This window comes from Vitis vinifera, chromosome 6 (assembly GCF_030704535.1).
Source record: "Vitis vinifera cultivar Pinot Noir 40024 chromosome 6, ASM3070453v1".
Classification (NCBI taxonomy): domain Eukaryota; kingdom Viridiplantae; phylum Streptophyta; class Magnoliopsida; order Vitales; family Vitaceae; genus Vitis; species Vitis vinifera.
The window spans coordinates 7,631,504-7,648,221 of NC_081810.1; the positions used below are offsets into that span (position 1 = coordinate 7,631,504).

The 16,718-nt window shown below is 40.1% G+C and overlaps 3 protein-coding genes and 1 long non-coding RNA gene across 5 annotated transcripts; 3 read left to right on the top strand and 1 right to left on the bottom strand.

Annotated features, from left to right (window-relative positions):
- Positions 1–2,964: 2,964 nt before the first annotated feature.
- Positions 2,965–7,814, top strand: LOC100262109 (potassium transporter 1). Its single transcript, XM_010652583.3, has 9 exons — positions 2,965–3,295; positions 4,267–4,510; positions 4,693–4,938; positions 5,337–5,387; positions 5,479–5,739; positions 5,830–5,882; positions 6,009–6,123; positions 6,208–6,462; positions 6,564–7,814. The coding sequence occupies exons 1-9, from the start codon at positions 3,245–3,247 to the stop codon at positions 7,574–7,576; spliced, it is 2,289 nt and encodes a 762-aa protein (XP_010650885.1). The 5' UTR covers positions 2,965–3,244; the 3' UTR covers positions 7,577–7,814.
- A 54-nt stretch (positions 7,815–7,868) lies between these two features.
- On the top strand, positions 7,869–10,952 carry LOC100267272 (pyruvate decarboxylase 1). 2 transcript variants are annotated; one of them, XM_010652582.3, is made up of 6 exons: positions 7,869–8,905; positions 9,071–9,234; positions 9,342–9,992; positions 10,060–10,189; positions 10,264–10,452; positions 10,553–10,952. In XM_010652582.3, the coding sequence occupies exons 1-6, from the start codon at positions 8,375–8,377 to the stop codon at positions 10,721–10,723; spliced, it is 1,836 nt and encodes a 611-aa protein (XP_010650884.1). In that variant the 5' UTR covers positions 7,869–8,374; the 3' UTR covers positions 10,724–10,952. The 2 variants fall into 2 exon arrangements, with proteins under 2 accessions (XP_010650884.1, XP_002276535.1); XM_002276499.4 differs by having other exon boundaries at positions 10,072–10,189.
- Positions 10,953–13,164: 2,212 nt separating this feature from the next.
- On the top strand, positions 13,165–15,612 carry LOC100262137 (protein CHUP1, chloroplastic). The gene is made up of 5 exons (XM_002278658.4): positions 13,165–13,988; positions 14,074–14,390; positions 14,477–14,588; positions 15,184–15,315; positions 15,383–15,612. The coding sequence occupies exons 1-5, from the start codon at positions 13,359–13,361 to the stop codon at positions 15,491–15,493; spliced, it is 1,302 nt and encodes a 433-aa protein (XP_002278694.1). The 5' UTR covers positions 13,165–13,358; the 3' UTR covers positions 15,494–15,612.
- Positions 15,613–16,054: 442 nt separating this feature from the next.
- LOC100852898 (uncharacterized) lies at positions 16,055–16,708 on the bottom strand. The gene is made up of 2 exons (XR_785932.3): positions 16,412–16,708; positions 16,055–16,325 (listed from the first exon to the last, which is right to left on the bottom strand). It is a non-coding gene; the product is annotated as an uncharacterized LOC100852898 (long non-coding RNA).
- Between the last annotated feature and the right edge of the window lie 10 nt (positions 16,709–16,718).

The window sequence follows — 16,718 nt, forward strand, 5'->3', positions numbered from 1 at the left end:
AGTCACCCCTCATGAGAGCCATGTCCTTTTCTCTTTCCCATCTACGGCCCCATTGATCAATACAATACACCTCAAACATTGGGACGCCCCATTTCTAGCTTAGGCCACCAGTCTTCCCTTAATGCTCCACCATGTTTGTCATTTTGCACTTCTGGACAGGTACTTGTCATCATAATCATCATCAAATACTAGATTTGGAATTTAAGACACTCCATGTGCTCAGACTCGATGACCCAACTCCAGTTGCATTGTCACGCTCCACTGTTCCTTCAAGTCCCTTCTGTTGGGTTGCGAATTTCCAAAGTCGGCATGAGCCAGAGCCACAATACCCGGCTTCTTTGTTGCTTTCCCCCAGTCCTTTCACAAGTCAGTAGTCACGGCCAAATTTTTGTCATAAGCCCGTGTCCTCATTCCTAACTTCGTCACACATGATTTGATTTCGCTCTCTTCCTCACATCTCTCTCTCACCCAGCCACCACCAAGCAAGAATATCGTCGTTTTTTTTTTTCCCAAGAGATGAGTCACACAAGCGGCAACATCTGAGTAAACAAAAGCGGTGGAGGGGTGCCATGTGGGAGCAAAGGCCCTCGCTTTTTCGCCCATGAAAGCAACTCAAAAAAAAGAAAAAAGAAAAAAGATAAGATTGTAACATCTTACCATCAACTTTTCTACCACCACATTGACAACTCAAGTTTGAAGAGGCAGGAGCATTGAATCAATGGGGACAGACGTAAGAGTAGGCTTTAAATTTTTGATACAGAAAGCGCACCTACCACCATCCCACAACATCTCACTCCTCCCCCACGCTTTCATTCTCTTAATTCCAGCCATCCCTCCATGCATTGTACTCACCAATTATCAACGCTGTACGGTTGGATCACATCCAATGATTCTACATTTTAATAAAATATTAAAAAAACCCCAACCCCCTACTGGGATATCTTACTTCTCAATTATGCAATCTCCCTATTCCAAAGACTCCAAACTCTCAAAACTCTATTATTGTTCTGCCCATGATGTGATCTTCCTAAGAAATTCAAACCATTAGGGATGTCGCAATGGGAAGAACAAAAAAAAAAAAAAAAGGTGAAAAAGGACGACCTCCAGATAGACAATGAGTCTTTGGGAATATGTTAACATCATCACATCTCACCATCTTATAGCATATATGGGCAAGTAATAATGCGTATCAACCACAAGTTGTGCGTTGAAACTTGAAAGGTGCTTTCTAGTCTAAAGATTGAAAGGGGAAGTTGGCAATATGCACTATAATTTTGAGCAAACATATAGTAGCTTGAGAAAGGTGTTTATTATTATTAGCATCCAGAACGAACAAACTTCTGAACTCCTCCATAAACCCTAATTCCTGACACCCACAACTGTGAATGGCGATTTTTGTTTTGAAAGGCCATCAACATCAGACAGGCATTCATGCATCACAAGATAGAAGAAGGCCATGTTTTCAGGATTACACTGACAATAGAAAAGGACAGAAATACTCCAATGGTCCTACCACTCGGTCAGCTCATAATTTTCCCCTTCTACAAGCAGATAATTTGGGTGTCCACAATCTTTATATTTAGGACCCCACTACCTTCATTCTAAAGACTATATTACCTTTTTAAAAAACCCTACTGTGTTCTGTACTTTAAGGGCTATACAGATGCTTCCCTCACACCTTTCTAATAAGAAAAATGACATGTCCAAATCAGTTTGTAAGTACAAGTAAAGGGGCTCCTCCCTGCTGTGGCCTTGTCTAAGTGGTTGTAGGATAGAGACCTCTACACCCATTTCACCTTCATGATTTTTTTCTCCACATCATTAAAGTGATAGCAAATGTAATGCTCATATCACCAAACTCTAATCTACCCTTTGGGCTGTGCCAAGGCTCATTTCTCTTTGATTGAGTTGAAGTCAATGCCTCAAAACATTACATTTCCATGACTAATTATTAGGTAAGATTGAGGTATGTGTTAGGCTACTATAAGTAAATATATCATCACCCAAATCTGGTTTTGACTCTAGCAACTTCGCATATCTTCCCAAAGTTTCAGAATAAGATGTGAATATTTGCATGTATTCTTCAATTGCCACATTCTCTCCTTTTAAAATTTCAAGTGGGGCAATGATTTAGAGACTTTATGCCTTCACAAGCATTTCACTACATTCCTTTTTAAGTTATCAGACAGCAAGTTTCACACAGAGAGGATAACACAATATGGGTGGATTTAATTGATGGTGGTCCATCCAATTTTAACAATAAGAAAGCAAGACTTTACAGGGTTTAAACAATGGTGATGAATACAGTGGACATTAGCTCATGACCTCCTCTCTTGTTTAAATATGAGCCATTTGTATCTGTACCCTTTCAATGAGCTGTAATATTCATTTACTTTTTATGCTTTTATTTTTTATTTATTTATAAATATGTTTACAGGGGGAAAAAAAAAAGGTCACAAAGAGGGCATCCTCTTTTATCTGCAACAAAGTCTACTTTCTTTCATCAATTGTGGCATGGAAAAAGAGACATTGTATTTAGCCACAAGTACTTGTAAACGACCCTTACTTTGATTCATGCATGTGATTATGAAGCTTAAAACTTTAGGCAGCCACATGAGGTTTTCATGTTTATATGTCAAGCGGGTTCTCTCCTGCTTTGTGTAATCCAAGGCTTTTAAGGGAAATGAAAAAAAAAGGAAAAAAGAAAAAAAAAGTAATAAATAATTGATGGGAAGAGTTCAGAGAGTTCAGGGCACTACAGACTAATGATATTTGTTTTCTGGACTTAAATATCATAAGTTTTCAATTTTTTAATGTGGCTGAGAATAATTCATAGGACTTTGGATTTTTTCTAGTGTGTAAAATAATTATGATTCTTGGATAAAATTTAAATAAGATTTGGTGGATAACAGTAGTTGATTTAGGAAAAAAAACAATTATATGAGCTGAATTTATGGAAGAAACAGATTGGATGAGGAAATCTTTTGAAAAAAAATCATTCTCCAAAATTTAAATAATGGTAGTGAAATAGATTAATAGAGTGGTACAGAGCATTGAATGCATTTTGCAACTTGTTTGCACACGCATCACTTGCCTCTTTCCTAGTAGCTGCTGCTCACTTCCTACATTCCCTTCTTCCCAGTCTTTTTATTGAATCAGAGCTCCTCTTTCCTTCCAATCACATCTCTCTCTCTCTCTCTCTCTCTCTCTCTCTCTCTCTCTCTCTCTCTTTCTCTCTCTAGCCATGAGCCCAACACCATCAGAAGAATCTATCGAACAAGAAATTTCTCAGCAGGTACTTTTCCTGAGCTGAGTTTTTGAATGATTATGGATGGGTGTCGTTTTTATTTTCTGGGGTTGTGTTTAATGGGTTTGTAAATGCTGTCATTTCTTACCTCTTTTGTTGCATTTAACAATGTTAGCTTTTGGAAATGGGTTTTGAGTGGAATGCTTGTGTGTCAGGATAAATTGAGTTTTGTGAAAAGAGTTGTGTATACTGTTCACAAGAAACTCTGTAGAAGGAGATCAGTGCTGGGATTCCCACTTTTGAAGTCCATGTGGGTTCTGGATGGAAATGAATCCTTGTTGATTTAATAGGTTTCTCAATTACAGGTTTTGCAGTTGAAAAATTTACAATGGTTATTGGGGAAGGAGATGCATTTGATGATTCTTCCCCACTGAACTTGGAACAAAGATTTCAGACATTGATTTTCCATTTCAATTTTCTCAATTTATTGGGACCTTTCACAGTTTTGTGTGTGAATGATTAAAATTGGAAAAAAGAAATTTGGTGTAATTAATATACAAAAAATATGCAATGTCCATATGTGTGTGTGGCCTTGTAAATGTGTATGCGGAAATGCGTCTGTCTGCTTATGATGGACCAATTTCAAACCAACTCATGAACCCCTTGTTCAACAGATATGGTTTATTCCCTTCCTCCCATAAGGTCGTTCATGGGTTCAATGCAGATGGAAAGCAGTGTGCTTGATATTAACCAATGTGTGAGACACTAAAAACCTTGCTGAGGAGTGAGGAAACAGTTAAAACAGGAAAAAGGAAAAGGAAAAAGAAAGTTTCCTAATGTGCATTTCAAACAGATGAAAATGGGAATATAATATCTAAGACTGGGTCATTAATCTCTGCAAGCTGTTGAATCCATGGCACAACTCATGTTATTGAGGAAACTGCTTGATGCTTTTTTATTTTTGTTCTTTCTGATTGGTATTTGAAATTTCTGTTAACAATTCTGATGTCTTGAATCAGAATGTGAAGAGGGTATCATGTACCACTGTTCTCACATTGGCTTATCAAAGTCTTGGGGTGGTTTATGGTGACCTCAGTACCTCCCCTCTCTATGTCTACAAGACGACCTTCTCTGGGAAGTCGAGCCTTCATGGGAATGATGAAGAGATTTATGGGGTGCTTTCCTTCATCTTCTGGACATTTACTCTTATAGCTCTCTTCAAATACATCTTCATTGTGATGTCAGCTGCTGATAATGGTGAAGGTACAACATTGCCCTTCCCTTCATGTACACCTATGATTACTCGGCATACATCACAGCATTGTACATATGGTTTGGAAAGAGGAAGCTTTGCATGTTAAAATTTGGTTTTGTTGATTAATTCTACCATACACCAATAAGAATGCAATATGTAAGTTAATGTCTACCTTGGCCTTGTGGTGCAGGTGGTACCTTTGCATTGTACTCCTTACTTTGCCGGCATGCAAGATTGAGCATTCTGCCCAATCAACAAGCCATAGATCAAAAGTTGTCAGCCTATGCAATGGAAAGATCAGCAGACACACGGCAGAGCTTTGTTATGAAATCAGTCTTTGAGAAGCACCCAAAATTTCGCCAGGGGCTATTGATTTTTGTTTTGCTGGGAACCTGTATGGCAATTGGTGATGGAATTCTCACTCCTGCAATATCAGGTAGCTGGAATTAGCATAACCTCTCTGGTACTGTCTACTTCTTGAGCATTGTACAGTCTCATTAGCATCCATGGCAACACCATAGAATCTGGGTGGGGTGGTGGGATAAATATTGGAGCCTTCTGCAATTGCATATTATATGTTGCAATTTTCACACTTTCACTCTCTATCTGTGTTGCTATCCCTTGAAACGCCAGAAGATCATATTCTGTGTGCTTAAAGGGAAAAGGACTTAAAATTGAATGAATACTAAGAGTGCATTAATCATTATTCTTTGCATTCAACCCGTTTGGAGGGTGGAGTTTTGGCTTCTAAATTGATCTACCTTCAGAAAAGTTCTGTTTTCTATGTAAGAGTTCATGAATTCTCTTAAGAGGCTTGCATGATTTCCTTTTCAGTTCTTTCAGCAGTTTCGGGTGTTCAACTGAAAATCACAGAGCTCCATGAGAGTAAGTCTAGCTACATTCAATACTTTTAACTTTCTCAACACTAAGTTCTATCATTCTCCGATGCATTTCTAACTGTTTATTTTCCTTTCAGATCATGTTGTTCTAATCTCGTGTGTCATATTAGTGGTGCTTTTCTCTCTTCAGCACTATGGAACACATAGAGTTGCCTTCATGTTTGCTCCAATTGTCACAGCATGGCTTCTGTGCATTAGTGGCATTGGGATATATAACATCTTGAGGTGGAATCCACATATATTTTGTGCCCTTTCTCCAACTTACATGTTGAAGTTCCTTAAAAGCACAGGCATTGAAGGATGGATATCATTAGGAGGAGTGGTTCTCTCAATCACAGGTACCTCTCTCACATTTCTGATATGGTCATAGCGGTATACTGGCTGTTAAACCAAGCTACTGGAAACTTGTTTCCCTCGGATACTCTCAGGTGTAGAGATGATGTTTGCTGATTTGGGCCATTTCTCTGCGCTCTCAATTAAGGTAACTCGAGACCCATTTGTACATACCTATATTAATGTGTTAAAGATACTGAAATCAAAGCTACTTTAATAGCTTTATCTATCTTGTTTACATTCTTGATGTTGTGAAACTTTGTACCACTCCCAGATTGCATTCACGGTTCTAGTGTATCCCTCTTTGATTCTTGCATATATGGGCGAGGCTGCATATCTCTCCAGGCACCATGAAGATCTCCAAAGAAGCTTTTATAAAGCCATACCAGGCAAGAAAAGTGTGGAATTACCCGTACTGTTAATCTAGTCCTTTGTCCCCCTTGCTGTATTAATGGCCTCATCTGATTGTGCAGAAGCTGTGTTTTGGCCAGTGTTCATAGTTGCCACTTTTGCAGCTGTTGTAGCAAGTCAGGCTGCAATCTCAGCTACATTCTCCATTATAAGCCAGTGCTGTGCATTAAACTGTTTTCCTCGTGTGAAAATTGTTCATACGTCACAAAAAATATCTGGACAGATTTACATACCGGAGGTCAATTGGATGTTGATGTGCCTCTGTTTAGCTGTGACAATTGGATTAAGGGATACTAACATGATGGGTCATGCTTATGGTATAAATCTAAGCTATTGGCTAAGTGTCCTAATTTTTTGTTGTTTTTTAGGTAGGTCGGGTATTCATGACTGAACTTTGATTGTTTTCCTGGGTTTGTAGGGCTGGCAGTGACTACTGTTATGCTTGTGACAACTTGCTTGATGGCAATGGTGATGATAATCGTGTGGAAGCTACAGATATTTACGGCTGTTGCATTTTTGGTGTTTTTTGGATCAATGGAACTCCTTTACATCTCTGCATCATTTTGCAAGGTCCCAGAAGGGGGTTGGATCCCACTTGCTCTGTCCTTGATCTTCCTGACTGTAATGTATGTTTGGAACTATGGAACTTTGCAGAAACACCAGTTTGATGCGGAGAACAAGGTTTCGATGAATAGAATATTGCGTTTAGGGCCAAGCCTTGGCATGGTCCGGGTACCTGGAATTGGGCTCATCTACACTAATCTGGTGACAGGAGTTCCAGCTGTTTTTGGACATTTTGTGACGAACTTACCAGCTTTCCATCAGGTCCTTGTTTTTGTATGTGTGAAGTCTGTTCAAGTCCCCTATGTCTGTGAAAAGGAACGGTTTCTAATAAGTAGAGTGGGCCGAAAAGAGCATAGCATGTTCCGGTGCATTGTCAGGTATGGATACAAGAATCTTCAACAGGAAAACTACGATTTTGAGAATACACTGGTATCTGAACTCGTACAGTTTGTTGAAAAAGAAAAAGAAAGTGGTTTGGGACCAATAACTGAAGAATCATCTAGAGAGTTTGGAAACTTAGATATTGAAGCCCTTGGTGCTTCAGAGCAGACTTTCAATGACCCTAGTCATGAAGAAAACTCAGTGCAGTCTTCACATGATATCCAAGTAATGAAATCTGGCGATGAGCAGTTGGAAAACTCTCTTCCCAATGAAGAGTCTCTGCAGATACTGAAAGCTAGGGAATCTGGGCTTGCATACATTCTTGGGCATTCCCATGCAAAGGCGAAGAAATCCTCTTCCATTGTTAAGCAAGTTGCTATCGATTTTGTGTATGCTTTTCTAAGCAGGAACTGCAGAGGCCCTGATGTTGTTCTGAACGTGCCTCATACTTCTTTGCTAGAAGTCGGTATGATTTATTATGTCTAACTTGAACAAACTGCGCGAGCAGAATCGCTTGCTAGCCTAACTGTAACAAAGACGCACCAAAGAAGATGACACAGGGAAACTGGGAAGGAAGCTCCTAGCAGTTCCATCAAGACCAAAGGATTTTTTTTTCCCATCTTTTTTTATCATAGATCCCCAGCTTTGAATGTTAAGAGTTTGAATTCATGGATATCATTCAACTAAACCCACATAGCAAAATTGTCATTTTTCTAGAGATGTATATTCTGATTTTCCAAGCTCCAACCACATGGTAGCGAACACAAGTCATATGACTGAACTAGAAAAAATTCAAAGTTCCCAGAAGTCCAACAGGGATCATCTCTGACGCTATTTCTAATGGTTTGTTCCCTTTATATAAATAAGATCCTACGGTATTAAAAAATTATCGATGTGCCAATTAAGAGGAACTTACTGTATATATAGTTTTCAACACTCGAGCATAGCTATTTAAATCATACCAAAAATTGATGTAACGATGTGCATTTTACATGTACAAACGAAATTCTTGTAGTGATAGCAAAATGAGAAGTGGAGCAAAGGAAAAGGCAGGAGTTACAAGTGCAATGCAAAGAAGGAAGGTGAGGCGGATTTGTAGTGAGGTTCAGTCGAATGAGTCTCTTCCTTCGGACCACAACCTCCCTCATTTCACGAATCTATAACATACCCACCTTTATATACTTCTCTCCCATTCTCCATTCTTCATATTCGACCTCCTCCTCCTCCTTCTTCTTCTCCATTTTTTTCTCTCTCTTTTGTGGTCTGGTCACATTTATGTAAGAAATGGACAATAAGATTGGATCACAACTGGATTCATGCAAACCCGCCAATAACGACGTGGGTTCCGCTCCTCAAAACGGCACCGTTTCCACCATTCAGGACTCTCCCTCTCCGGCCCACCCCACCGGCTCCCGCGCCACCCTCGGCAGCCACATCGCTCACCGTCTTGTTCAGATTGGCGTCAACGACGTCTTCTCCGTTCCCGGAGACTTCAACCTCACTCTTCTCGATTGCATCATTGCCGAGCCGGGTCTCAACAACATTGGCTGCTGTAACGAGCTCAACGCCGGCTACGCCGCCGACGGCTATGCCAGGGCCCGCGGCGTCGGTGCGTGTGTTGTCACCTTCACTGTCGGCGGGCTCAGCATTCTCAACGCCATCGCCGGCGCTTACAGTGAGAACCTTCCGGTCATTTGTATCGTCGGAGGTCCCAACACCAACGACTACGGTACTAATAGAATTCTCCACCACACTATTGGGTTGCCGGACTTCAGCCAAGAAGTCCGATGCTTCCAGCCTGTTACCTGCTATCAGGTACATCCCATTTCTTGATTTTCCAAAATTAAACAAAAAAAAAAAGCAACAAAAAAAATCCACAGATTGGGTGATGACCCTATCATTCTTTTCTTTTCTTTGAATGTTTACTGGGTTTTGGGCAAATGTGATGATCAGATTATGATTTGTACCATTGTTGTATAGGCTATTATAAATCATTTGGATGAAGCCCATGAGCTCATTGATAAGGCCATTTCTACAGCTCTGAAAGAAAGCAAACCTGTGTACATTAGTGTCAGTTGTAACTTGCCAACAATATTTCATCCAACCTTCAGTCGAGAGCCTATTCCTTTCGCCCTTTCTCCCAAGTAATCCCTTTGTTTTTTTTGGTTCGGTTTCAACTTATTGGGTTCTTGTCGTTGATCAGAAATTTTAATACTAATGCCCGTTGTTTTGTTGTGGTTTCCGGGCACAGAATGAGCAATTGCAAGGGGTTAGACGCAGCAGTGGAGGCTGCGGCAGCCTTCTTGAACAAGGCGGTGAAGCCTGTGATAGTGGGAGGGCCGAAACTACGGGTGGCGAAGGCGACAAAAGCCTTTGTCGAATTGGCAGACGCCTGTGGTTACGCCCTTGCTGTGATGCCATCGGCCAAGGGGCTGGTTCCTGAGCACCACCCTCATTTTATAGGGACGTACTGGGGAGCCGTCGGCACTGCCTTCTGCGGCGAGATTGTGGAATCAGCTGACGCATACGTGTTTGTAGGGCCGATTTTCAACGACTACAGCTCCGTTGGGTACTCCCTTCTGCTCAAGAGGGAGAAGGCCATCATCGTGCAACCAGAACGCGTTGTCATCGCCAACGGGCCAGCTTTCGGGTGTGTTCTGATGAAGGACTTTCTCCCAGCTCTGGCCAAGAGGCTTAACAACAATACCACCGCCTATGAGAACTACCGACGTATCCACATTCCGGATGGTGTTCCTCTAAAATGCGAACCCACTGAGCCTTTGAGAGTTAACATTCTCTTCCAGCACATACAGAAGCTGCTTTCACACGACACTGCCGTGATCGCAGAGACCGGGGACTCCTGGTTTAACTGCCAGAAACTCAAATTACCAGAAGGATGTGGGTAAGCAGCAAAGAAACTAGCCCTTCATCTTGTACCAATTGAATTTACGAACATCAGAGAACAAAAGTTGGTGTTGCAGGTACGAGTTTCAAATGCAGTATGGTTCCATTGGGTGGTCTGTTGGCGCGATGCTGGGGTATGCGCAGTCGGTTCCAGACAAGCGGGTGATTGCTTGCATTGGCGATGGGAGCTTCCAGGTGAAGTAAAGAGTTTGAATTCTGGGATTGTTTTGATGATGAATTTTCTGATTCGGGAACATTTTGGTGGGCAGGTGACTGCACAGGATGTGTCAACGATGATTCGGTGCGAGCAGAAGAGCATCATCTTCCTGATAAACAATGGGGGATACACCATAGAAGTTGAAATCCATGATGGCCCCTACAATGTGATTAAGAACTGGAACTACACTGGCCTAGTGGATGCAATCCATAATGGTGAAGGCAACTGCTGGACAAAGAAGGTCAGTGGTTTCAATTTCAGATACTAGAAATAAGAGCTGTGTTGCTTTTAACTATGAAATGGGAAAATGGATGATAAAAAAATTGAATATTTTCTTGCAGGTCAATAATGAACAGGAGCTCATAGAGGCCATTGAAATAGCAACAGGGGAGAAGAAGGATTGTTTGTGTTTCATTGAAGTGGTAGTTCACAAGGATGACACCAGCAAAGAGCTTCTTGAATGGGGATCCAGGGTCAGCTCTGCCAATAGCCGTGCGCCAAATCCTCAGTAGATCACTTTCCTGCTGCTGATCTGCTTGAGTTTGTTTTCCTGGCCAGTTCTGGATTGGTGTTCTTCTTGTTCTTTCTTCTTTCCTTTTATTTATTTATTTTGCGGGATTTCTTGAATATATGAGGAAGTTTCTGCTTAATTCCTGCATTTTGGACTGTTTGAGTATTCAGTCCAGTGAACTGAGCTTTCTATACTCACCTAGGAATTGAAAACTTTATACTTGAACTTAATCAACAAGACAGGCATCGACTTGGGCAATAATATTCAAAATGAATTACTACCTTTCAAAGCTAAGTAATCCAATATAAAAAAGGAGACAGCTATGAAATGTGGGCAAGTTTATTAATGGATCAAGTTGGGATTTTATTCCCATTCAAAAGAAATCAGAAAATTTGTATGAAGACCTGCATCTATCTTCTAGAGCAGCAGAGATCAAGCATCAGATACATTAATCATCTACATCTTTCCAAGAAAAAACTCCATATGTTTATCCATGTATCAGTCTAACCCATATCAAGCAACAATTTCATATGCTTATCAACAATTTCATGGAAGTTTTGTGTCTTAACCAAATATATGAATCCTGCACATTGGCTGAATCGGCAGGGCCCTCTTCAGCCTGTCTTGCTGTGCATACAAGGAGCCCAGTTTCTGTACTCGATCATATACACAGCCTGGTCCATGAATCTAAACATGGCCTTCTTTGCTTCTTGAAATATAGATCCCTAAATGTTCACATCCCTCATATCATCCACATCTCATCTTAGCAGTTGTATAAGACGAGTACAGAATCATAGGATAGTTGGTGAGGGTGACATATTTCACAATAAATTACTGCTTGCGTTACCCTAATCCATAAGGCATAGTTCAAGTACAAGAAACCTAGAGACATCTGCATCTCGTTTCAGTATTCGGTCTTGGGCGGCAACTGCCTCAATAAATGTCACAGCTATGAACTTAGGAAGCTTCAGGACAAGTAGCATTCAAAGACAGGATGAGCAACAATATTTTTTGACCAATTTTGAGATGCTCTCAACTTCCCTTCGTCTTGGGGCACAGTTCAATAATGAAATCCCCCCAGAACCGATTTTCTCAGTTCGTCCATGTCTTACCCTACCAAAATAAATGATCCCCAATACAAAATCCTATTCTTTGGGTCATCAGCGAGTGGCTGATGCTTGGCCTATGAAATTCCCTTGCCAATAGGCAACTAAGATTAAGAGCCAAAGATGGCCATGGACCCCAGAAAAGAGAAAGGCGGGATCTAATGGACCCCAAAAGGCAGCAAAGACCACATGTGCCAGCACTACTGTAATTTATGGCACTTTTCCTTTTTGTCTTGACAATGAGGTTAAGAATATGACTTTTAAGGTTTCAAAGAGATGTAGTTCTCTGACCCCTAGTAATATAGGTTTCTTTCCAATTCTTGACAAGATTTGAGGTGCATGGAAGAGCCTCTCAGAATAACTTGCTGATATTCTTCACCAAAATCAGTTGGTTCAACCACCATAAAAAACAAAACTCCACCATCTAGCCTTTCCTCTCTTATTTTCTTTTTTCCTTTTTCATTTTTACAATTTTTTTTGATTGGATAAAAACATTGAAAAAAATTGTAGCAAGTAGCAATTAAAATTGATCTACTAGAAGCATCGATGTAATACTCACATCTATATCGAGCCCGGCCTATGTGAACCCTTAAACATACCATCTCTTTTGATGCAAAAAAGAGAAGGGGAAAAGAAAGTAAAAAAAAAATAAAAAATGAGGATCATATTCTGGTGGGCTGTAAAATCAAGGCTTTTTCTTTTTCTTTAATTTTCCACTGTTTCATTTCCCCTCTTTTTCACCTTTTATTTCAATTGCTTCACAAGCAAAGAATAGCAAATGCATTTCAATACCATAAAGAACCCTAAGAGTCTTCACTAGTTTCAACTAGAGGGGCCTCGTATATGAGACCAGATTGACCTAATGAATCCACCATCCCATTCCAGGGCTACCACTTGGAAATCAGAGATTGATCAAAGGTTCCGCACATGGACAGTTGGGAGCTTGCAATCAGTCAAATTTCATTTGCTGTTTGGGCCAAAGATCACTAGACTACATGTAAAAATATATGGTAGAATCAAGACACTGTATAAGGCTGATAAGGACCATAAGCTGTAGCATGTCAATCAGGATTTCAAGAATAAGGAGACTGAAATGTCTCTTATAATTGGAAATAAAAAAATGAGAGCCCTAAGGGAAATTTGACCAAAGAATTTAATGGTACCTAACGTGAGTTCCTTTGAACAGCTACCAAACACCAAAAAGAGTTTGTGCAATTATGGTCACAAGAAATCTCTCACCTACACTGCAAATTAAGAAGGGGGGCAAAATTGAATATGGCCAAGAACACTAGCAAATGTCAAAAACATCCCTGTTGATAAAACTTCACTCAGTATATACAAACAGCCATTACCGACATCTTCAGGGGCATTCTCTTGAGCATCACTCCTCCAGTTTTGGTGAGCATACCTTACTTCAGAAGTAAGACCATGCATAAAAGGTGACAGATCCAAAGTTCTATTTAAACCCCTTTTTCTATTGTATCCTTCCCACTGAAAATAGTTCTACAGAGGGCAGAAGAAGACAGGAGAATGCCAAGAGACGATGATGACTCAGGCATCACCTTCCTCAATAAAGAACTGGAATCATCACTGGCAAGAAATAATGCACTGGAGAAAGAGAATCAGGAACTGAAACAAGAAGTAGCGCGTCTTAAAGCACAGATAAGTTCTCTCAAAGCACACGATAATGAGAGGAAATCCATGCTTTGGAAGAAGTTACAGAGTTCATTTGACAACAGCAATGCAGATGCCAAACAACAAAAACCAACAAATACAGTTAGAACACCAGAACCAAAACTAGCAGTGGAAAATTTGTGTCCAAGGTCAGATTCCCCAGAATCTGCACCCAGAAAGGAAAGACCAGCAAGGATACCAAAACCTCCACCAAGGCCTACCACTGCCACTCCACCTTCTCTCAAGGAAGTAAATGGCAACAAAGTGCCATTAGCACCACCACCGCCACGGCCACCACCACTTCCATCAAAACTGCTGGCTGGATCAAAGGCAGTGCGTCGTGTGCCAGAGGTGATGGAGTTCTACCGATCTCTTACAAGGAGAGATCCCCAGGTTGAAAGAGCCAATCCAGTAGGAATCCCAACAGTTGGAAATTCTAGGAACATGATTGGAGAAATTGAGAACCGCTCAAGTCATCTTATGGCTGTAAGTATGGTGGCAATTAATTCTTCATTTTTTAGCTATTTAATGAAAAAATTCTTTAGCTAACCCCATACATATTAATCGGCAGATAAAATCTGATGTGGAAACACAAGGGGAATTCATCAATTCATTAACAAGAGAGGTGGAGGCTGCAGCTTATACTGAGATTTCTGATGTGGAGGCATTTGTGAAATGGCTGGATGAGGAACTATCCTACCTGGTTGATGAACGGGCAGTGCTCAAGCATTTTCCAAAGTGGCCAGAGAGGAAGGCAGATGCATTGCGGGAAGCTGCTTTTAGCTACCGTGACCTGAAGAACCTTGAAGCTGAAGTTTCATCATTTGAGGATAACACAAAACAGCCTTTGACCCAATCACTCAGAAGGATCCAAGCATTGCAAGACAGGCGAGCAAGTATAAAATAGGGTATAATAACTCAATGCTATCTTTAAGTAAAATAATTAATTACATGATCAAATCCCATATTTGCAGAGTGGAAAGAAGTGTTGCTAACATGGAAAAGATGAGAGATGGAGCAAGCAAGAGGTACAAGGAATTCCAGATCCCTTGGGAATGGATGCTGAACACAGGACTGATTGGTCAGGTAGGTAGCACAGTGCTGAGCTTTACCATAAAGCATGTAGGTTTCAACTGAAAACAATGGCTTACCAATAAGTGAATGCTTAAAACTACAAATAGAATTATTAACCCATTGGGGCCTTTTTTACTAAATCAAAATTTTGCACATGCTGTAGAAAGGAAGCCATATTTTCCCAATTTTCATTGCACACTCAAAGGGTCCACCTATCAATGATCCTAACCACTGAGATCTCCAAATCCAAGGAAACATAATGGTCATTCACAATCAACTGTGCCATTCTAATATAAGAAAAAATGAACCATATAGGTCAAAATAAAGCCTGCAGGTCAAACTTGTTAAGCAAAAACTAAAAGTAAGAAATAAAGCCTAATAGTCAAGTAATGGAGTTCATATAACGACATAATGTGCTAGCTAGCTAGATCATCAAAACTCAATTTGTGTAGCACCACATGTTGTCCCCCCAACCCCTTGCACAGACACACAACCATTATTGCAGTGAATCCTATAACCATCTATCCTTGAAAACCATTCAACTCTAAAGTGCCACCAAAAGTATTGGGAATATGAGTACAAGTGCTAACCCTGTTCCTATCTTCAGATCAAAATAAGCTCCACAAAGCTGGCCAAGAAATACATGAAAAGGATAATTAAAGAAATGCAGTCTATTGAATGTTCACAGGAAGACAATCTCATGCTTCAAGGTGTTCGATTTGCTTTTCGAGTTCACCAGGTAAATTTGAGATCCCTAGATTATACCATCCCTTCCAGCTTCTTTACTAACCATCAAAGCTTTTCAGTTTGCAGGTGGTTTTGATGTGGATACAATGCATGCATTTGAAGAACTAAAGAGGGTTGGAACAGGCAGTAACAAACAACAGCATGCAGTTAACACAATTCAGGAGTGCTAGAATGCTACTTTGGTGCAAAGAACTTTTGTGAACTAGCGTATCAGAAGTTTTCTGTGTTTGAATGTATTGGTGGAGATCCCACATAAGTTTCTTATATTATAAATTTGATTTTCCAGGCATATATCAAGTAGCATAAACCCCAACACCCTTAATTCTCAAAGATGCTTCTCGTATAATCTTAGAGCATCAATCACAAATGCACATCGCTAATCTTAGAAGAGTAACTCTATCCGCTGAGCAATTCCCATATAATCATATTTAAAAAAATAAAAGAAATTTTACAGTAAATTAATATTTAAAGAAATTTGGTTATCTGGAACTGTCTTGAAACAGATACTTATACGTTTCAGTTAAAAGCAACACCGCCAACAAGGCTCAAGAAATACAAATTGGCACACAAGCAATTTCATGACAGTAAACGTGTTTTCAAACTATATTCGTAGGCATTAATCAGGTGGGACTAATGCATACGGGTGATAGCATAGAACCCAAGAGACAAAAACAGATCAATATCAGTAACATTGCCGAATCCTGAAATGCATGGCTGCGACGCACAGATGGTGCTCGATAAAAATCAAAATTTCCAACTAAAGATTCAGATAAAATAAATCTCACAAATGTATCAAACATCCAGAAGACAGCACCATTACGAATTGCTGCCTTCAGTAAACCTAACAACAGAAACCAAAAGGAACAAAGAAAAAGAAAAAAAAAAAAAGAAGAAGAAGAAGAAATCAAAGGAGACGGAATAGCCAATGAGAAGATACTACTTGGATCTCTGCCTCATCTTTCGGCGCTTTCGCTTCAACCTCCTCATCCGCTTCTTCTTCCACTGTAAAATGTATAAATCACTCTACTCAGTTTCGAATCAAATTGAAATCAAAATGTAGTATGGGAGTGAAGAATTGAGCTTAGCACCTTAGCTCTCATGGTGGATTTACTGGCAAGCAGTCGCTCCGGGAATGGGTGGATGTGGCTTCTCGTCGATGATGAGGCTTTTCTCCCTCTATTTATGGGCAAACCCTAGTAATAATTATAAAAAAAAAAGAATAAAATCTTTTGTCTACGAAAACCATCTAGATTTTAGATTTTATTTTTTATTTATAAGATTATCCTTTTTTAAACTTGCGGGCATTGCCTGACAGTTGATTCATGGTTGATATATTACAATTTTCAAACACGTCAAAACGATGCCGTTTTGGTGGCTTATTTGGAAAAGGCGTAT

What these genes read in the sequence shown, in the direction of transcription:
- LOC100262109 (XM_010652583.3), top strand. Translation starts at nt 3,245, where the DNA reads ATGAGCCCAACACCATCAGAAGAATCTATCGAACAAGAAATTTCTCAG. An exon ending in AGCTGCTGATAATGGTGAAG is followed by an intron (nt 4,511 to 4,692) that starts GTACAACATTGC and finishes CTTGTGGTGCAG; the next exon opens with GTGGTACCTTTGCATTGTAC. An exon ending in AGTGGTTCTCTCAATCACAG is followed by an intron (nt 5,740 to 5,829) that starts GTACCTCTCTCA and finishes GGATACTCTCAG; the next exon opens with GTGTAGAGATGATGTTTGCT.
- LOC100262137 (XM_002278658.4), top strand. Translation starts at nt 13,359, where the DNA reads ATGCCAAGAGACGATGATGACTCAGGCATCACCTTCCTCAATAAAGAA. An exon ending in GCTCAAGTCATCTTATGGCT is followed by an intron (nt 13,989 to 14,073) that starts GTAAGTATGGTG and finishes ATTAATCGGCAG; the next exon opens with ATAAAATCTGATGTGGAAAC. An exon ending in TTGCTTTTCGAGTTCACCAG is followed by an intron (nt 15,316 to 15,382) that starts GTAAATTTGAGA and finishes AAAGCTTTTCAG; the next exon opens with TTTGCAGGTGGTTTTGATGT.
- LOC100267272 (XM_010652582.3), top strand. Translation starts at nt 8,375, where the DNA reads ATGGACAATAAGATTGGATCACAACTGGATTCATGCAAACCCGCCAAT. An exon ending in AGCCTGTTACCTGCTATCAG is followed by an intron (nt 8,906 to 9,070) that starts GTACATCCCATT and finishes ATTGTTGTATAG; the next exon opens with GCTATTATAAATCATTTGGA. An exon ending in TTGGCGATGGGAGCTTCCAG is followed by an intron (nt 10,190 to 10,263) that starts GTGAAGTAAAGA and finishes TTTGGTGGGCAG; the next exon opens with GTGACTGCACAGGATGTGTC.